The following is a 16,272-nucleotide window of genomic DNA, read 5'->3' as shown; positions in this document are numbered from 1 at the left end:
TTCCATTCTGGGAAAATGTAGGGCTAGATTTACATAACAAATATATTGGCTAAACATTTTATTAAGCACTTTAAATGCACTATTGAGCTGAAAAAGGATCTTCAGAGGCCAACCTTGATACGGAAGTTGAAAACTATACAAATGGAAGTGCAATGAAGACAGTTATATTCCTGAAGGCTGACCTCTGTGGAACTCTGGAGATATTAATCTTCTATTTTGATGAGGCACATGATATGAAAGATGAATGTAGGTCCCATTCAAGATTAGTAATCAAATAGAAATCCCTGTATAAACTGAACTCCAAAAGGGAGATATAATTAAACCTGCCCTATAGAAGTTGGCAAAGAAATGACTGTTTGGCCATAGTGCTGGGGGAAAAAGGGAAAAAAATATCCTGAGAATTTATAACCAAAATTCAGTCCTCCTGTATGTTTGCAGAATGAATTCAGCATATATATAGTGCATTCTAGATATATTAATTTAATATATGTGTGGACTCATATTCATTTAGGAGGAGACCTCAAATCTAGAATATATTTTGAAGTGATACACAGTTTGTAGTACCTAAACATTTGGCAGAAAAAAAAAAATCACAAAGCCTAAGTAGAATAATACATTTTTAAAGCCAGAATTCTAAGAATTCCTACAAATAAAACTCCAAGGCAAGGTGCTTTCAAAGAATTGTCAAAAACAAAAACAAAAAAACACATGAACAGAAAACTATCAGGAAGAGTATAACAAACAGACTTTGGTTAATGGAATAATCTGGTGTAGAACATAAAATAGTTTTGCTCAATATGTTTAAAAAGTAAGAGATAGAATCAAAAATGTAAAGAATGAGAAACTATTATATATGACCAAGAATATCTGAAAAGGAATCAAATAAAACTTGTAGAAATGAAAAATAAAATGTCTGAAATAAAAATTCAGTGGAAGACACAGTTTAAAAGATCATTAATCTACTGAAAGGTAGATATGAATAAATATTCAGAGTGCAGCAGTGAAAACACTAGACAAAAAGAATGAAAACAAGGTCAAGAAACATGCTGGATAGAGAGAAAAATCTAATACATACTCAGTTGGAGTTCAGAAGGAAAGAAAAAAATACGGAAAAGCAATATAGAAGAATTAATGCTTGAAAATTTTGCAAAATATAGCAACCTGAACAAAAGAGGACAAGATTTAGAGATAAGACTAAACACATAATAACTGATTTGTGGCATAAATAAGATGGAGTTAAAAATATTAGATAAAAAGAAGGGCAGAGATGAGAAACAGTGTCAAAGATCCTTGTATTTGGTATGAAAATGGAATAAATATTGATAAAATTTATACATGGTACATATATATGATGAAAATTTAAAGATTAACATTAAAGAAACAAGAACGGCAGATTAATTTACAATTTTAGAAGAAAGACTCAATAAAAAGCTCCTGCAATCAAAAAGTAGGCAAGGAAGAAAAGACAAAAGGAAAAAATGCAGAACACAAATAAGATGATGTAATACTTATAAATATATCTGAAATCACAATAAGTATAAAAGTGATGCACTTAACTCATCTTTGCCATTTACAGTGATAAACTAAAACTTAAGCACATGAAAAGGCTGTTTTCCAAACTTCTTAACTTTGCAGCCAGAGTGATTTCCTTATGTTTTAGTAAAGTAACAGAAATGCTGGGGGAAAACAAAGGTGTTTGAGAGAGAGTTAAAGTATGCTATGGGGATACATTCAAAAACCAAACAGCTGAAGGATTTTGAATAAGAGTTCTGAGATATGAGGAAGATATTGTACAGTAATGGAAGTACAAAGAGTTAAGAATTGTCAGAAGCCTCCTAAGAAAAATTAATATAAAGGAAGGAGAGGATTTATCGTAAAGTCATTCAAATACTAAAGAAATCAAGAACAAGTACTGACCTTTTTTTTTTTTTTTTGGTCTAAAAAGATCAAGGAACAAAACAGATATCCTTGAAAGCAAGAGAGAGAAAGTAAATATTTCAAAATGTTACAGAGACAATATTTTGTCCTCATGAACAAAACTGAAATTGTTCATAATTAAAAGTATATGTAAAAATATCAATTTTATGTGGCTTAAGATGTAAATGGGAAAACAATTATTTAATGCTTTTGGCATCACATATAGCAGAATACTTCTGTGATTTTAGGAAAAAGAAGTATTTCTTTAAAAAGACACAAAAACATGTGGCACCTGGGTGGTGCAGTCTTTAAGCGTCTGCCTTCAGCTCAGGGCGTGATCCCAGCGATCTGGGATCGAGCCCCGCATTGGGCTCCTCGCTAGGAGTCTGCTTCTTCCTCTCCCACTGCCCCTGCTTGTGTTCCCTCTCTCGCTAGCTGTCTCTCTCTTTCAAATAAATAAATAAAAATCTTAAAAAAAAAAGACACAAAAACAATAAATAAAAAATGAAAGGATGGATATGTCTGAGGACATTAATTTAAGGACTTGTATTAATCTGAAAACACTAAAAATAAAAAACAAGCCATAAACATCAAGAAGACATTTGCAAAACATAAAACTGAGATCAGTAATTCAACATTAAACACAGAATCCAAAATTAAACATGGACAAACTGAAACTATAATCCAATAAAAGCAATTAATCCAGTCAAAAAAGGTGTAAAAGTCTTGGAAAAATTTTTCTGAAAGAGAATATGAATTACCAGTAACACAGGAAAAAAGGTAATCTTTATTAGTATTCAGGGATTGCAAATTACTCCAATGAGATATTTTTTATAATTACCTAAATGGCAAAAATTTTACAGCCTGAAAATACCAGGTGTTCCCAAAGTTATAAAATAACCAGTGCTATGATAGAATTTGATTAGGATTAGGTACAAATGAAGTCATTTTGGAAAATGCTTTCACATAATCAAGAAAAGTTGAATGTTTTCACCCTTCAGGATACAGCAAGTCTACTTCTATGCTTATGCTCCCAAGAAGCTCTTTTGTGTATACACTAGGAAAAATGCAATATGCATCACCATGAAAGATTCTAATAAGTAAAATATTGATCAAAAAGTAAGCAGCCAAAAAATGTATAAAATATTTTAAAGCTTATGTAATTTCAAAACATCCAATAAAACAATGCATTATTTAGAGTTATTATATATTTTATATAATACTGCATATATATGATTATATTGTTTAGTGATATATAATTATAAAAAAAGACTAAAGATTAATAACCAAAATGAAAGCCATGGGATATGGGTGTTTAAAAGTTGCTGATAATGTTCTACTTCTTAAGTTATGTGGACAGTAGGCATAGTTCTTTCTTTTATTTGTCATTCATTATTTATGTAGGTTAAAAGTCTTCATTGTATTATTGTATTTATTCACTATGTAACAAAAACAATTTAAAAAGAAAAGTAAAACTTAATAATTCTGAGTGGGATGATGGTTAGGCTAGTTTCCAGTCTGTTGCCTGAATGACTCTGGATTCTCTATGCAATTTTACGCCCAAGAAAATGTCTCCATTTTAAATGACATATCTGACTATGGACTCTACTTTACCTGTGTCAGATGTTGCACTGATTTAAGACCTGGATAGTTCTATATCTACCTTGGGAAGCAGAGCTATGGCCTTAAAATGAACAATCTGGGGCAGACAGAAACTCAACTACTTAGTTTTCTTAGCTATTTTGCCATAGCATATCCTTCCATTCACTCTTCCCCAAAAGCCATATTTTGCTTTCATAACACTTTTTAGCTTTTCCTAAAAATAGGGAACTATTACAAAGAAGTTTAAATAACAAAATTAATATAACTCATATGTTAAAGTTTGTTTACCAACTCTAAGAATTTTCAATAACTCAATCTCAAAACTCTTAGCTTCATGTGCACAATTGACACATTGTTCCTCTTCATAAACAAGGATGAAAACATTCATGAATAATTGGTTCCATATTCATCTTACTAGAACTTTCTAAGACTCCTGTGAATCCAAGGAATCTTGGGAATCCTAGAAGGGGAGGTGACATCGCTTCTAGCTCTATAGCCCTAAGGCTTGCCCATAGGCACTCTGCCTCTCTGCCTTTATTGAGATAAAATTTCTTCCCTTCCTGCTTTGAGAAATTAACAAACTGGGTGATAGCTGTTGCTTCTTACCTTAGACTCTAAAAGAAGTAATATTCAGAACTAGAATTAGTGAAACATTCCCCAAGGTTACTAGAAAAGGAGATTCTTCATCTTTGCCAAAATAAATGAATTCACTGAATTTATTCTTTCATTCAATTAGTCAGCTATGACAGGCCAAGTGGCCACTATGAGTCAAGAACTGTTCCACCTATTTATCATTTTTTCTCTTCAGGGAATAATTTTTCTCATTTGGGAGGAAATTGTTTCTCATCCTTGATGAAATCTTTAGTGGCTTCTGTTGTCTCAGACTTCCTGTGCCCTTTATAGTATATTCTGGAATTAGATTAGGATGCCATAATTCATTATAGAAGGAAATAAGCATCAAGACAGTATGGTACTAGCATAAAAACAGACACATAGATCAATGGAACAGAATAGAACACCCAGAAATGGACCCTCAACTCTATGGTCAACTAATCCTTAACAAATAGGAAAGAATATCCAATGGAAAAAAGACAGTCTCTTCAACAAATGGTGCTGGGAAAATTGGACACCCACATACAGAAGAATGAAACTGGACCATTTTCTTACACCACACACAAAAATAAACCCAAAATGGACGAAAGACCTAAAAGTGAGACAGAAATCCAACAAAATCCTAGAAAGGAACACAGGAAGCAACCTATTTGACCCCAGTTGCAGCAAATTCTTGCTAGACATGTCTCCAAAGGCAAGGGAAACATAGGCAGAAATGAGCTACTGGGACTTCATCAAGATGAAAAGCTTTTGCACAGCAAAGGAAACAGTCGACAAAACCAAAAGACAACCTATAGAATGGAAGAAGAAATTTTCAAATGTTTTATCAAAGAGTTAGTAACCAAAATCTATAAAGAACTTATACAACTCAACACCCAAAAAACAAATAATTCAGTCAAGAAATGAGAAGACATAAAAGACATTTCTCCAAAGAAGACATACAAATGGCCAAGAGACAACGTGAAAAAATGCTCAACATCACTTGGCATCAGGGAAATACAAATCAAAACCACAATGAGATATCACCCCACACCAGTGAGAACAGCTAAAATTAAGAAGTCAGGAAACATCAAATGTTGGCAAGGATGCGGAGAAAGGGGAACCCTCTTACACTGCTGGTGGGAATGCAAGTTGGTACAATCACTCTGGAAAACAGTATGGAGGTTCCTCAAAAAGTTGAAAATAGAGCTACCCTATGACTCTGCAACTGCACTACTAGGTATTTACTCCAAAGATACAAATGTAGTGATCTGAAGGGGTACCTGCACCCCAAAGTTTACAGCAGCAATGTCCACAATAGTCAAATTGTGGAAGGAACCCAGATATCCATCGATAGATGAGTGGTTAAAGAAGATGTGGTAAACATATATATGCACACATATATACATACACACACACATGCATGCACATACATACAGAATGGAATATTACCCAGACATCAAAAATTGAAATCTTGCTATTTGCAACAACATGGGTGGAACTAGAGGGTATTATGCTAAGTGAAATAAGTCAGAGAAAGACAATTGTGATATGATTCCAATCATATGTGGAATTTAAGAAACAAAACAGAGGAGCATAGAGGGAGGGAGGGAAAAATAAAACAAGATGAAATCAGACAGGGAGACAAACCATTAAGAGAGTCTTAACCAAAGGAAACAAACTGAGGGTTGCGGGAGGGGAGGTGGGTGCGGGATGGGGTAACCGGGTGATGGGCATTAAGGATGTTTTGGGATGTAATGAGCACTGGGTGTTATAAAGAACTGAAGAATCACTGAACTCTACCTCTCAAAGTAATAATACACTATATGTCGATTAATCGAACTTAAATAAAAATAAAATTATAAAGAAAAAAAGAAGGAAATGGAAAAACTGAATAAAAATACAAATTAGACTCAGCTGCAAGTATCCAAGTATGAGAGTCAGCTCTCCCAATTGTCTGAAACTAGTCTTGACTTCGCCCATTACAAATTAATTAATCTCAGAAGTCAACATGGGAGATGTGTAGGGATGAGAAGGGAAGTCATCAGAAAAACACACAGATTCATATTTGGTTCAATAAGTCTAGCACGTTTATCATCTACTTTCCCTTGACTTGAAGGAACATATTTAGCCATTGTCAGAACTCATCAAACCTAGACTTTATTTATTTCTAGGAAATGACAAGTACAAATTTAAGTCTGTTTACTGGTCAATTTAATGGAGAATTTGGTAAACCAAAAATCAAAACCAAAATAGTAAGGAGGGCACGTATTGCATGGTGCACTGGGTGTTATACACAACTAATGAATCATCGAACTTTACATCAAAAACCAGGGATGTACTGTATGGTGACTAACATAATATAATAAAAAATATTAAAACAAAAGACAACAAAACAAAAACCAAAATATGTAGATATTTCAGCTACAAAAGTTGAAAAAAAAAAAGAAAAAGGTATACTAGCTGAATTAGGAGACATTTAAATATGTCTATTTAAATAGACATCAGAAACAGAAAATGCTTCCCAAATATTAATATACATACTGGTACCTACTTAAAAAAATAGTACGTCAGGGAGTTTATATGAGACACAAAACAAGAGTTAGTGGAAGAAATAGCTAAAAATCGCTGTCATTTCAATGCAGCAATTTTGTCATCATTGGTCCATCAAAGTTGAATATGTCAAATTGACATCCTGGAATAATCACATACATACCATCCCTCAATTGTAAAGCTTGATCTAACCCTTATGTTTTTGTGAAGGAATTCAACTAAGAACACCTTGATATCTCACATAAGATGAAAGAATGCATTTTATAAATTAATTTGAATTAAAATTATAACATTTAGCCCACAATTTTGCCACAGGGAATGATTAATTTTGAGCACCGATTTTTCTTATTACAGATCTTCTCTGATATATTTTGGGGTTACATCCCAATAAGCCTATCACAAATCAAAAATATTGTAAGTTGAAAATATATTTATTTTTATATTTATTAATGTTTTTTTATTATATTATGTTAGTCACCATACAGTACATCCCTGGTTTCTGATGTAAAGTTTGATGATTCATTAGTTGCATATAACACCCAGTGCTCCATGCAATACGTGCCCTCCTTACTACCCATGAAAATGTATTTAATACACTTAACCTAGCAAACATCATAGCTTAACCTAGCCTACCTTAAGCATGCTCAGAACACTTACATTAATATACAGTTGGGCAAAATCAAGTATTGAATATCTCATGTAATTTATTGAATACTGTACTGAAAGTGAAAAACAGAATGGTTGTATTAGATGGTACGGAATGTTTGTATCGGTTTATGTTTGGGCTTTTGTGGCTGACTGGGAGCTATGGCTCGCTGCCCCTGCCCAGGATCACAAGAGTATCATACTACACATTGCTAGTGCAGGAAATGATCAAAATTCAAAATTCAAAGCACATTTTCATTTTTGCACCATCATGAAGTCAAAAAAAATTGTAAGTTGAACCATTCTAAGTTGGGAACCATCTGTATTTATTTTAATGAAACAAAATCATGACGGTAGTACCTACCATTTATTTTATTAGTCAACTCACATTCATTAGGCAAAAGAAGATTTAAAATAAAATTTAAAGTTTCTAAAATAAAAGAGGAAAATTCAACTGTAATTTAATAAAACTCTAGGTATATTTATCTTGTTAATTTTATGTAGTTTGGGAAATTAAGGGTTGAAATATAAGTCTAAGCGTTATCAATAACATCAAATTTGGTGGCATGTTTATTTAATAGCATATAAATGGAGAAATATTTACCCAATGCCATGGCACATAAAATAGTATCAGTGATACTTTAATATAAATAGAAAAAAAATAGTAATTGCTATACATAAGCCAATCTGTTGTCAGTAAATGTTTCTCAACTAACACACTTAAGCACTAATGAATAAAATATTTGCTAATATGACCTTTTTAGAATTCATGATTACAAAGCCAACACAGAAATCCTAATGCCACTTATAAGTAAATGCTAGGAAATCAAATATAATTGTATTACATATTAACAAATAACAGTAAATAAAAGGCCACGTGCCTATTTTTCACATTAAAAATTATTTAAATTCCTTTTGATAGATGTCAGAATTATAGTAAGCTATTGCTTATTTAACCAATGCTATAAATGGTCACTAAAAGAATTAAAAAGGATCTCTGGGACACTCCTTTGAGACTTGTGGATCAACAGCCAGAATGGTTCCCCCATAGAATGAGTCCACCTGTGTCAACATAATTTAGAGAAGCCTATAGCCCACCCTTGGTAACATGACTTAGTTGTTAATACTAGGAAAACTTTGTGCTGGAGAGGTAAGACTATAAGTCAATAAATAACTTCACTTTTTATTTCAGGATATTCCTATAAGCCATTTTATCAGAACCAATTATCTGCTCATCTGATCAAAATAGCTCACTTATCAAGCAATATGCTTACTTATCAGGGAATGCTTCAAAACCTTAGCTTAACTACATCTACAAATTCTTTTTTTTTTTTATAATTCTTGCATCTAAAAATTCTAAGCTATTATACTCCCATTTTTGTTCACTTTCAATCACCCAACTGGAAAGACCCTCTCCTTTTATCATTTTAAACTCACCGCTCCCCCATATTCCTGTAACTATCCCACTTCTGACTTCCCTTCAGAGATACTGCTAAGATTCTGTCAGTGTGTTCTCCCCTACTTCAGTGCATCATAATAAACTTATTCTTGTTTATAAATACACTACATGCTGATATTTTGGCAACTTCTACATATGAATTCATAATTTGACCAAGGCTAGAATAAATACTAAATAATGTTCTCCTGTTGTTAAAGTATAATGAAAATACACACATATGATACCATGGGAGATGGCTTTCCTGTTTAAGAAAAAAGTAACTAGGAAACAGCACATGCATTTCTCACTACCAGTCACTCATCTTCTATTTATTTATTGCTCATTAAGATTACTGCTTAGAATCATAGAATGAATACAGGAGAATACTCTAAAAATGACTCAAATCCTATTGGTATTCTAGAAGCTTATCAAGTTAATTATAAATTTGCACACTCCATGATGACAGGAACTGCAGATCATAACTATTTTCACTTCCTGCTATTAATATTGATGGTCATGGTTAATTACCAGTTTCATCAGAATTAATTCAACATGGTAAATTTTCATGTACAGACTGTTTCAAAAACTTGCATTAGAAGCAGAAAGTCTTTGTTAAGATGTAGCATGTTATGTATTCAAGAGGAGCAACACAGTATAGTGATTAAACAATGAGTTTTGTCGTCAGAAAACCTAGATTCAATTTAATAACTTTGAGTCTTTGGGTAATTTACTGAAACTTCAATTTTCCTCAACTATGAAATACTATAGCATTTGTGTTGTCCCAATTGTAATTCTCCTAACTCTCTTTCAAACTCAGCTCTCTTTGGTCACAGGAAAGGGCAGGGAAAGCATTCAGGACAATGGACGGTCACAGTTGTTTTCAAACTGAGCTGTTTCTCCTGGGGTCTCCCGCCATGACACATTGGCCAATCAGAACACAGGTGAGAAAACATGGACTTATAAATATCCTTCCTTTTTCTTTTACACTATGCTCAAATTAGTCATATACTAGCAAGTCTGAATTACCAAAGACAGTCTTGTGCTCACAAATCCTTATAAGTGTTTCCCGATGTCTTCCTTTTGTTAAACTTCTCATGCTATATCTATTATCTAAAACTAATATATGATAATCCTCCTATTCATTGTTTTTCTTCTCCTCAATATATCCACAAATATGGTTTACTTCATAGGTTGCTATGAATATTAAATGAGAAAAAAATACTGAATACTTAACACAATTTCTGGCACATAGTAAATACTCAATACCAGGCAACTATTATTATCATTATTGGGTCCTAGGTCCAGTTTGCCACTTACTAATTCTGTTATATTAAATAAGTCACTTGAACCTGTAGGCCTAATTCCTCATCTTTAAAATGAGAATAGTAGTAACAACCCTCATTTAATTTGCAAGTCTCTCGTATCAAATACATTACTGTTCTGGATTTTTTTTTTTAATGAAACTCATTATGCCATTCAGCCCAAGAATCCTTCAGTTAGTTCCCCTGAACACAAATGGTTAATGTCTCCTCATTGTCCTCTATACATGCTATCCTACTGTACTACCTTCACTAGTAGCTAACTACTTGCATGTCCGTCTTTAACACTAGATTTTAAGCTACCTTAATAATGTCACATTTTAGATACTCTATGAAGATCTGCTACAATATGGAAATGAAAAACAAGGAGATGTGATATATTAATGGTATTGTTTACTTTAAACGTAAGATGCCTGTTTTTCTCTGCTTCTAGATTTGGAGAGCCCTTTCAAAAGTGATGCAATGGTACAAATCCTCTCCAGGAGATCACTGGGTATATGCAAGGTGAAGTAGTTAACTCACTCACCTAGAGTGAAAAAGTATAGGAAATACATTTCTTCTTTTTAAAAAGACTCTATTAATTGAAGAAATGTGTTCATTTGGAATTTCTTTGGTTCCCCACTGCTCTTTCATCTCAGAAGAGCCAATTATGCTAGTCATTTGGCTCACTATTCCTTATTATTGCCAAAGTGATACAAGCCAGGATCAGTTTAAAATAATTTCTTTGCCTCAAAGGCATGTAGGTCATAAGAAAACACACACACACACATATTTTCCAACTTGCACAGGTTTTTAGATTTTCCATTGCACACTGCATGCTAAAAATCACTATTTAGACCAAACATCTTACACAGGACTGAACAAATGAGACCATTCAATTGGTCACTGACTTGAAACAGTTTAGGGAAGGTACAATTCTATGAAATGCACACATTAAATCTACCAAGCAGCAAGGATTCAGTACCATAAAGGCAATAGAGACCTATTCAGTGGAATATGGAAATAAGTTACTCCAATATAAAAAAAAGAAAGGCTCTTTCCCAAGTGTCAGGCCCTGCCCTTTTTATTTTTTAAAAAAGATTTTATTTACATATTTGACAGAGAAAGAGGGCACGCGCAGGTGCATGTGCATATGAGCACCAATTGGCGGGGGCGGGGAGGGGGGTGCAAAGGAAGAGAGAGAAGCAGGTTTCCCGCTGAGCAGAGAGCCAATAATGCAGGGCTGGATCCCAGGACCTCGGGATCATGACCTGAGCCGAAGGCAGCTGCTTAGCTGACTAAGCCACCCAGGCACCCTATGCCGTGCCCTTTCTTCAAGAGTCCTCTACCAATGGCTCACCAAATCCCTTGGACCAGCTCTGGTGGTTTTCCAATGAAAACAGTACTTCCTTCTTCAAGGGCTCTACTTATCACACCCTCCACTGTGGATTTGTTTTTGGTTCTCCAATTAAAAGTGGTTTCCTTCTCTTCTTACCTCCTAAATATTATCAACATTTTTAAGATTTTACTTATTTGACAGAGAGAGAGACAGCCAGCAAGAGAGGAAACACAAGCAGGGGGAGCGGGAGAGGAGGAAGCAGGCTCCCAGCAGAGCAGGGAGCCCGATGCGGGGCTTGATCCCAGGACCCTGGGATCAGACCCTGAGCAGAAGGCAAACGCTTAATGACTGAGCCACCCAGGAGCCCAACATATGTTTCCTTGAATGTCAGTCTCCCCACCTCAAATCCTCTGGGCAGAAAGGAGGCTGAAGAGCTGAAGGGAATTGGTCTCCTAAGTATTATCTAATGCTGCACTTGCATCCTTAATTTTTTATGCCAGTACATATGTACCATCTAACCTGCTGGGGAACGAGCTACTTGAAGACAGGGAAATAACTCATATTTTATTTGAAACACTCTCCCAATACCTCACATTGTCATTTTAGAGTCTTAACATCATAGAATTTTATAACTGGAAGGAAAGTTTTGATATAATCACTTCAAATTCATATGTTTTGCACCTGTAGTCTATAAATGGTTTGGTCCCTGACTCATGCTGATAATTGCTCTACCAGTGTAACTGAAATTTGCCTTCCATTCCTTTCCACATGCTCCATTGCTAATTCCCTTATGCCTTTTATTCATTGTTGTATCTTGGACACTTCTGCTTTCAGTTCATAAATGTTTTTCACTATAAACAGTAGCAAATCATGGTATTATTCATAAGTACTTCAGAAACATTACAACAGAGCCAGTGGGCCAGCAGAGAAACTTACTACTGTATCAAAATACTGCTTCAAAAGGAAACATGTGTTCAATGTTTGATAATACATGGCTTGAAAAAAAGCCTTTGAAAATTAGAGCAATGCAGAATAGGATAAAGGTTTCAGAAACTATTTGTATTCATATCAGTGTTCTCCTATTTAGTGGCTGAATGGGTCAAAAAAGTCATAGTTTCTCAATCTCACTTTTGTTATTCATAAAATAGACCTCTCATTTCTATCCTTGTTATTTGACCACTGTTCTCAGTTATACTTCAGCAAAAGCACTACATGTAGTTAGTATATGCATGTTTCTTTGTGTCTGTTTTCATCCTCTTTTTCTGCAGAATGTTTTCTAACAACTGTATTCTTAGCAAACTGATTTTTTTTGTCATCTCAACATAAATACTGAATTTCCCTATAAAACTGTACCATGGATTCAAAAGGGCATTTAAGTGGTCTTATTATATTTTTTATTATCCCTTGTATATGCTTCTATTAATATATTAATTTTGAATAATATTTACTTTGTAAAATAGCTTTCTCTCCATTTGAATGTAAAATTTTATGGCCAGAACTGAGTTTGTTTCTTTTTAGCTCAAGACCTTGAGCACACATAATAGATGCTTATAAAATTAGTTGAATGGATAAAAATAAAATGATTTAAGAAATTTTTAATTTCTCAATGTTTTTAAATTTCTCTCTATACTCAAAAGCTCTGTACAAGAAAGTATATTATTACTAGTATGTGTAATAATACTAAATGATCCATCTGTCAGTTCTATTTGATGACTGGTTAAGTAATATCAATATTACTCATATTTATGTAGCTTACTCTGTGTCAGATAATATGTGAAATGTTTTATAAGCATTATTTTATTCTCCATAATAACCATATTAAGAGCTACTATAATCCCAATTTAAGTTGAGAAATCTAGGCCTTTGATAGCATATGTATCTTCTCTAACTCTTACATAAAAACCTTCTATATTATAATGATAGTAACTGATTTTATATTAATGTAAAAAGTTATTTTCTTATGAATTTATAAGGATACAAAGGTAATAAGGTAATATTATAGAAAGAGTCTATTTTTCAAGGTTTTATAACAATAGAAGAGAGTATGTATTTTGCTCTTTTTATATGTAAACTAGTTGACAGCAACATGGGTAGAAAGTATGTAATTGTACTAGATAAGGTAGTCCTAGAAGTTTATTCAATGCCATATATTATTAAAATCATAATTTTAATATAATAAAAATTAAAATATTTAATATAATTTAATATTGTATCAAAATAATCAAAACAATAAATCAATACAGATAAATATTAACCTTTAGGTAACGTATAGTAGAAAATACTTTGAATTAATAATTAAGAGATTAGCATCATAGTTCTTTATATTCTTCTAATAATATTATTGTGGCTCTCTTTAGCTCTTGTCTAGACTACTGTAATAACTCTTAACCTGACCTCAAGACCCAAGTCTAGTCCAGCATTCTTCTCACTATTGCAGAATTACCTTCCTGAAACAGTTTTGATCATGTCAGTTTCATGCTCCATGATATTATGTACCAAATAAATAAAGTCCAAACTATTTAGCATGACATTTAAGACCTTTCAAAGAATGTCATTTTCTTATTTTAGCATTTACTTTACATTATTGCCTATTAGTACCAACTCCCACCAATTACTACCAGTAAATGCTGGCTGCATTAGACAATTCAGGTAAACTAAACTAGTTTCTACACTGTATTAGATACCTAATTCTGCCCTGGATGTTGAATGTCCATTCCTTTCCACATGCTCCATTGCTAATTCCCTTACGCCTTTTATTCATTGTTGTATCTTGGACACTTCTGCTTTCAGTTCATAAATGTTTTTCACTATAAACAGTAGCAAATCATGGTATTATTCATAAGTACTTCAGAAACATTACAACAGAGCTGTAGATGTTGAATCTATCAGGATAGGCTACATTACTCCCCAGTAACAAGTAAACCCCAAATCTCAAGGGCATAATACAACAAAGGTTTATCTTCTGCGTTTTCGTACTTCTGCACAAAGGGAATGAACTAATGAGAGCTTCGAGAGTTCTGAAAATATTTTGAACAACATCAGTTAAAACAGAGCAAGTATACTGCCACCAAAACGGCAAATCTGAAATGCAGCTTTCTAAAGGAGCATTCAGAATGCTGTGAAAATCAGTCTCATGAATCCATTGTCACGCCTCACGAATCCATTGTCACGCCTCACAAATGCACACTGCAACTCATGTGCAAGCTTCTCCAAATAAGCAGTAATTATGCTAACTCTACATAAAAATGCTATTTCACTCACCCTCTCCAATGCCCACTAATAACTCATATAGTACTCATTTGAGTTTAAAGAAATATCTGATACTTCATACATGAAATCTGTGAACATTATTTCCTATGGATTTTAAACATTCATAACTGCTCCACGAGGTACTGGTGGTAAATACCAATTCTTTATCTTTAAATCTGTCATTAAACAAATCTCCACCAGCCAATGGATAGCTTTTCTGATTTAAAAGATGCACTTTCAAACTTTATTCCAACTTGCAAACAATTAAATTGTGGAATTTCATGTACTCAAAAACCATTTTTCCCCCTCCACAGTCATTCTAATCCTTATTAATGAAAAGAGCAAAGTTAACAGTTAATCTTTATGCAGTGTTTTAGTTCAATGAATGTTGATAAGACTACATCAAAGTTTGTAGCTAGAAGGATAACAAAATAGAAAATATATTCCAGAATTAAGAACTGATTAGCAAGAACAAAAGTGAAATACACAGATTAAAATGTCAGATATTGAAGTTCTCTGCTGTTTCATTATTGTTAATAGCAGTAAACATTATAAATCTCAAATTTAGCAGGCAGAATGTCATGCAATTTGTCAAGTTCCGTTTAGCTAAAATGAGGTTTGTTGCTTACACAATCAACTTGTTAATTCGGTTGGCACTTATTCTACTGCTGTTACATAAATCCTCAACTATAAGCCACAACATACATTTTAATTTGCTGGCCATGAGATTAAACAAAAGACATGTATTCATTCAAGTTGTGTTGTAGCTACACTGATTATTGCCTTTAGACTTTTCACAAGACTTTTATTTTAAAGTTTTGATTCAAATTGAAGTCAGACTATCCCACATTTCCACAATAATCTTGATGTATATTGTCCTTTATATAATTTTTGAGAAAGCCCAATATTTCAGGGGAATACTTTTCCTTACATTTGACTTTTTTGGCTTTGAATATATTTAATATTATGTTTATTTTCATAATTATTATAATAAGCTATTGATAATGCATTACAACTTTCTTTTCACTCAGAATGCAAACAACCAAAAAACTCAAGTGTCAGTACAAATTTTACACATTATTTGTATGAGCAAAAAGATATATATATAAATAAGTGAATGGACTGATCTGAGATTTAAATAAAGAAAATCTCTTTTCAAGATCATTATGGAATTATTATAAATTCAGCTCAATCTCATGTCATAGACTGTCAAGCCTGAAAGAAAATATACTTAAATCACTCATCTTCAAAAGAGGAAACAGGATGAGAGATCCTAAATTAATTTGCTCAAAGAATTTCTCAATGGCAGTTACTAAGCCATAATAAGAACCTGGATCTATTCATGCCCAGTGTTCATTCCACTGTATCTTAAGGACATCAATTCAACTCTCTAAGTCATTATGGGACACTTACATTGTGCAAAATATTAAACATAAGTTAGTCAAAGAGCTTAATATGTAGTCTCTACACTCAAGGACTTATAGTCTGATTTAATTTTTATAAGCTAAGACACTTTCAAGAGTTAGTATACCCCTTACCCCCAAAAAATCTAACTCAAACTTCATTTTAAAAATAAGTTCATGTATATGTTCCCATACAGTAAGGACAGAGGAGGTAAAGTGAGCTCAGGATTGGCTGTT

At 33.2% G+C, this 16,272-nt stretch overlaps 1 protein-coding gene across 1 annotated transcript in view; it reads right to left on the bottom strand.

Moving 5' to 3' along the window:
- EYS (EGF-like photoreceptor maintenance factor) overlaps nucleotides 1-16,272 on the bottom strand; it is a 1,472,906-nt gene that overhangs the window by 597,872 nt on the left and 858,762 nt on the right. The window contains 1 exon segment of the mRNA XM_087856898.1: nucleotides 12,065-12,071. Coding sequence (XP_087713024.1) covers nucleotides 12,065-12,071 — 7 coding nt within the window.

The sequence above is a fragment of the Ursus americanus genome, chromosome 29 (assembly GCF_024610735.1).
Source record: "Ursus americanus isolate L20-20 chromosome 29, mUrsAme1.1.p, whole genome shotgun sequence".
NCBI classification, from domain to species: Eukaryota; Metazoa; Chordata; class Mammalia; order Carnivora; family Ursidae; genus Ursus; species Ursus americanus.
Note: the sequence above shows the minus strand (reverse complement) of the source record. Positions and strands in the feature narration are given on the sequence as shown.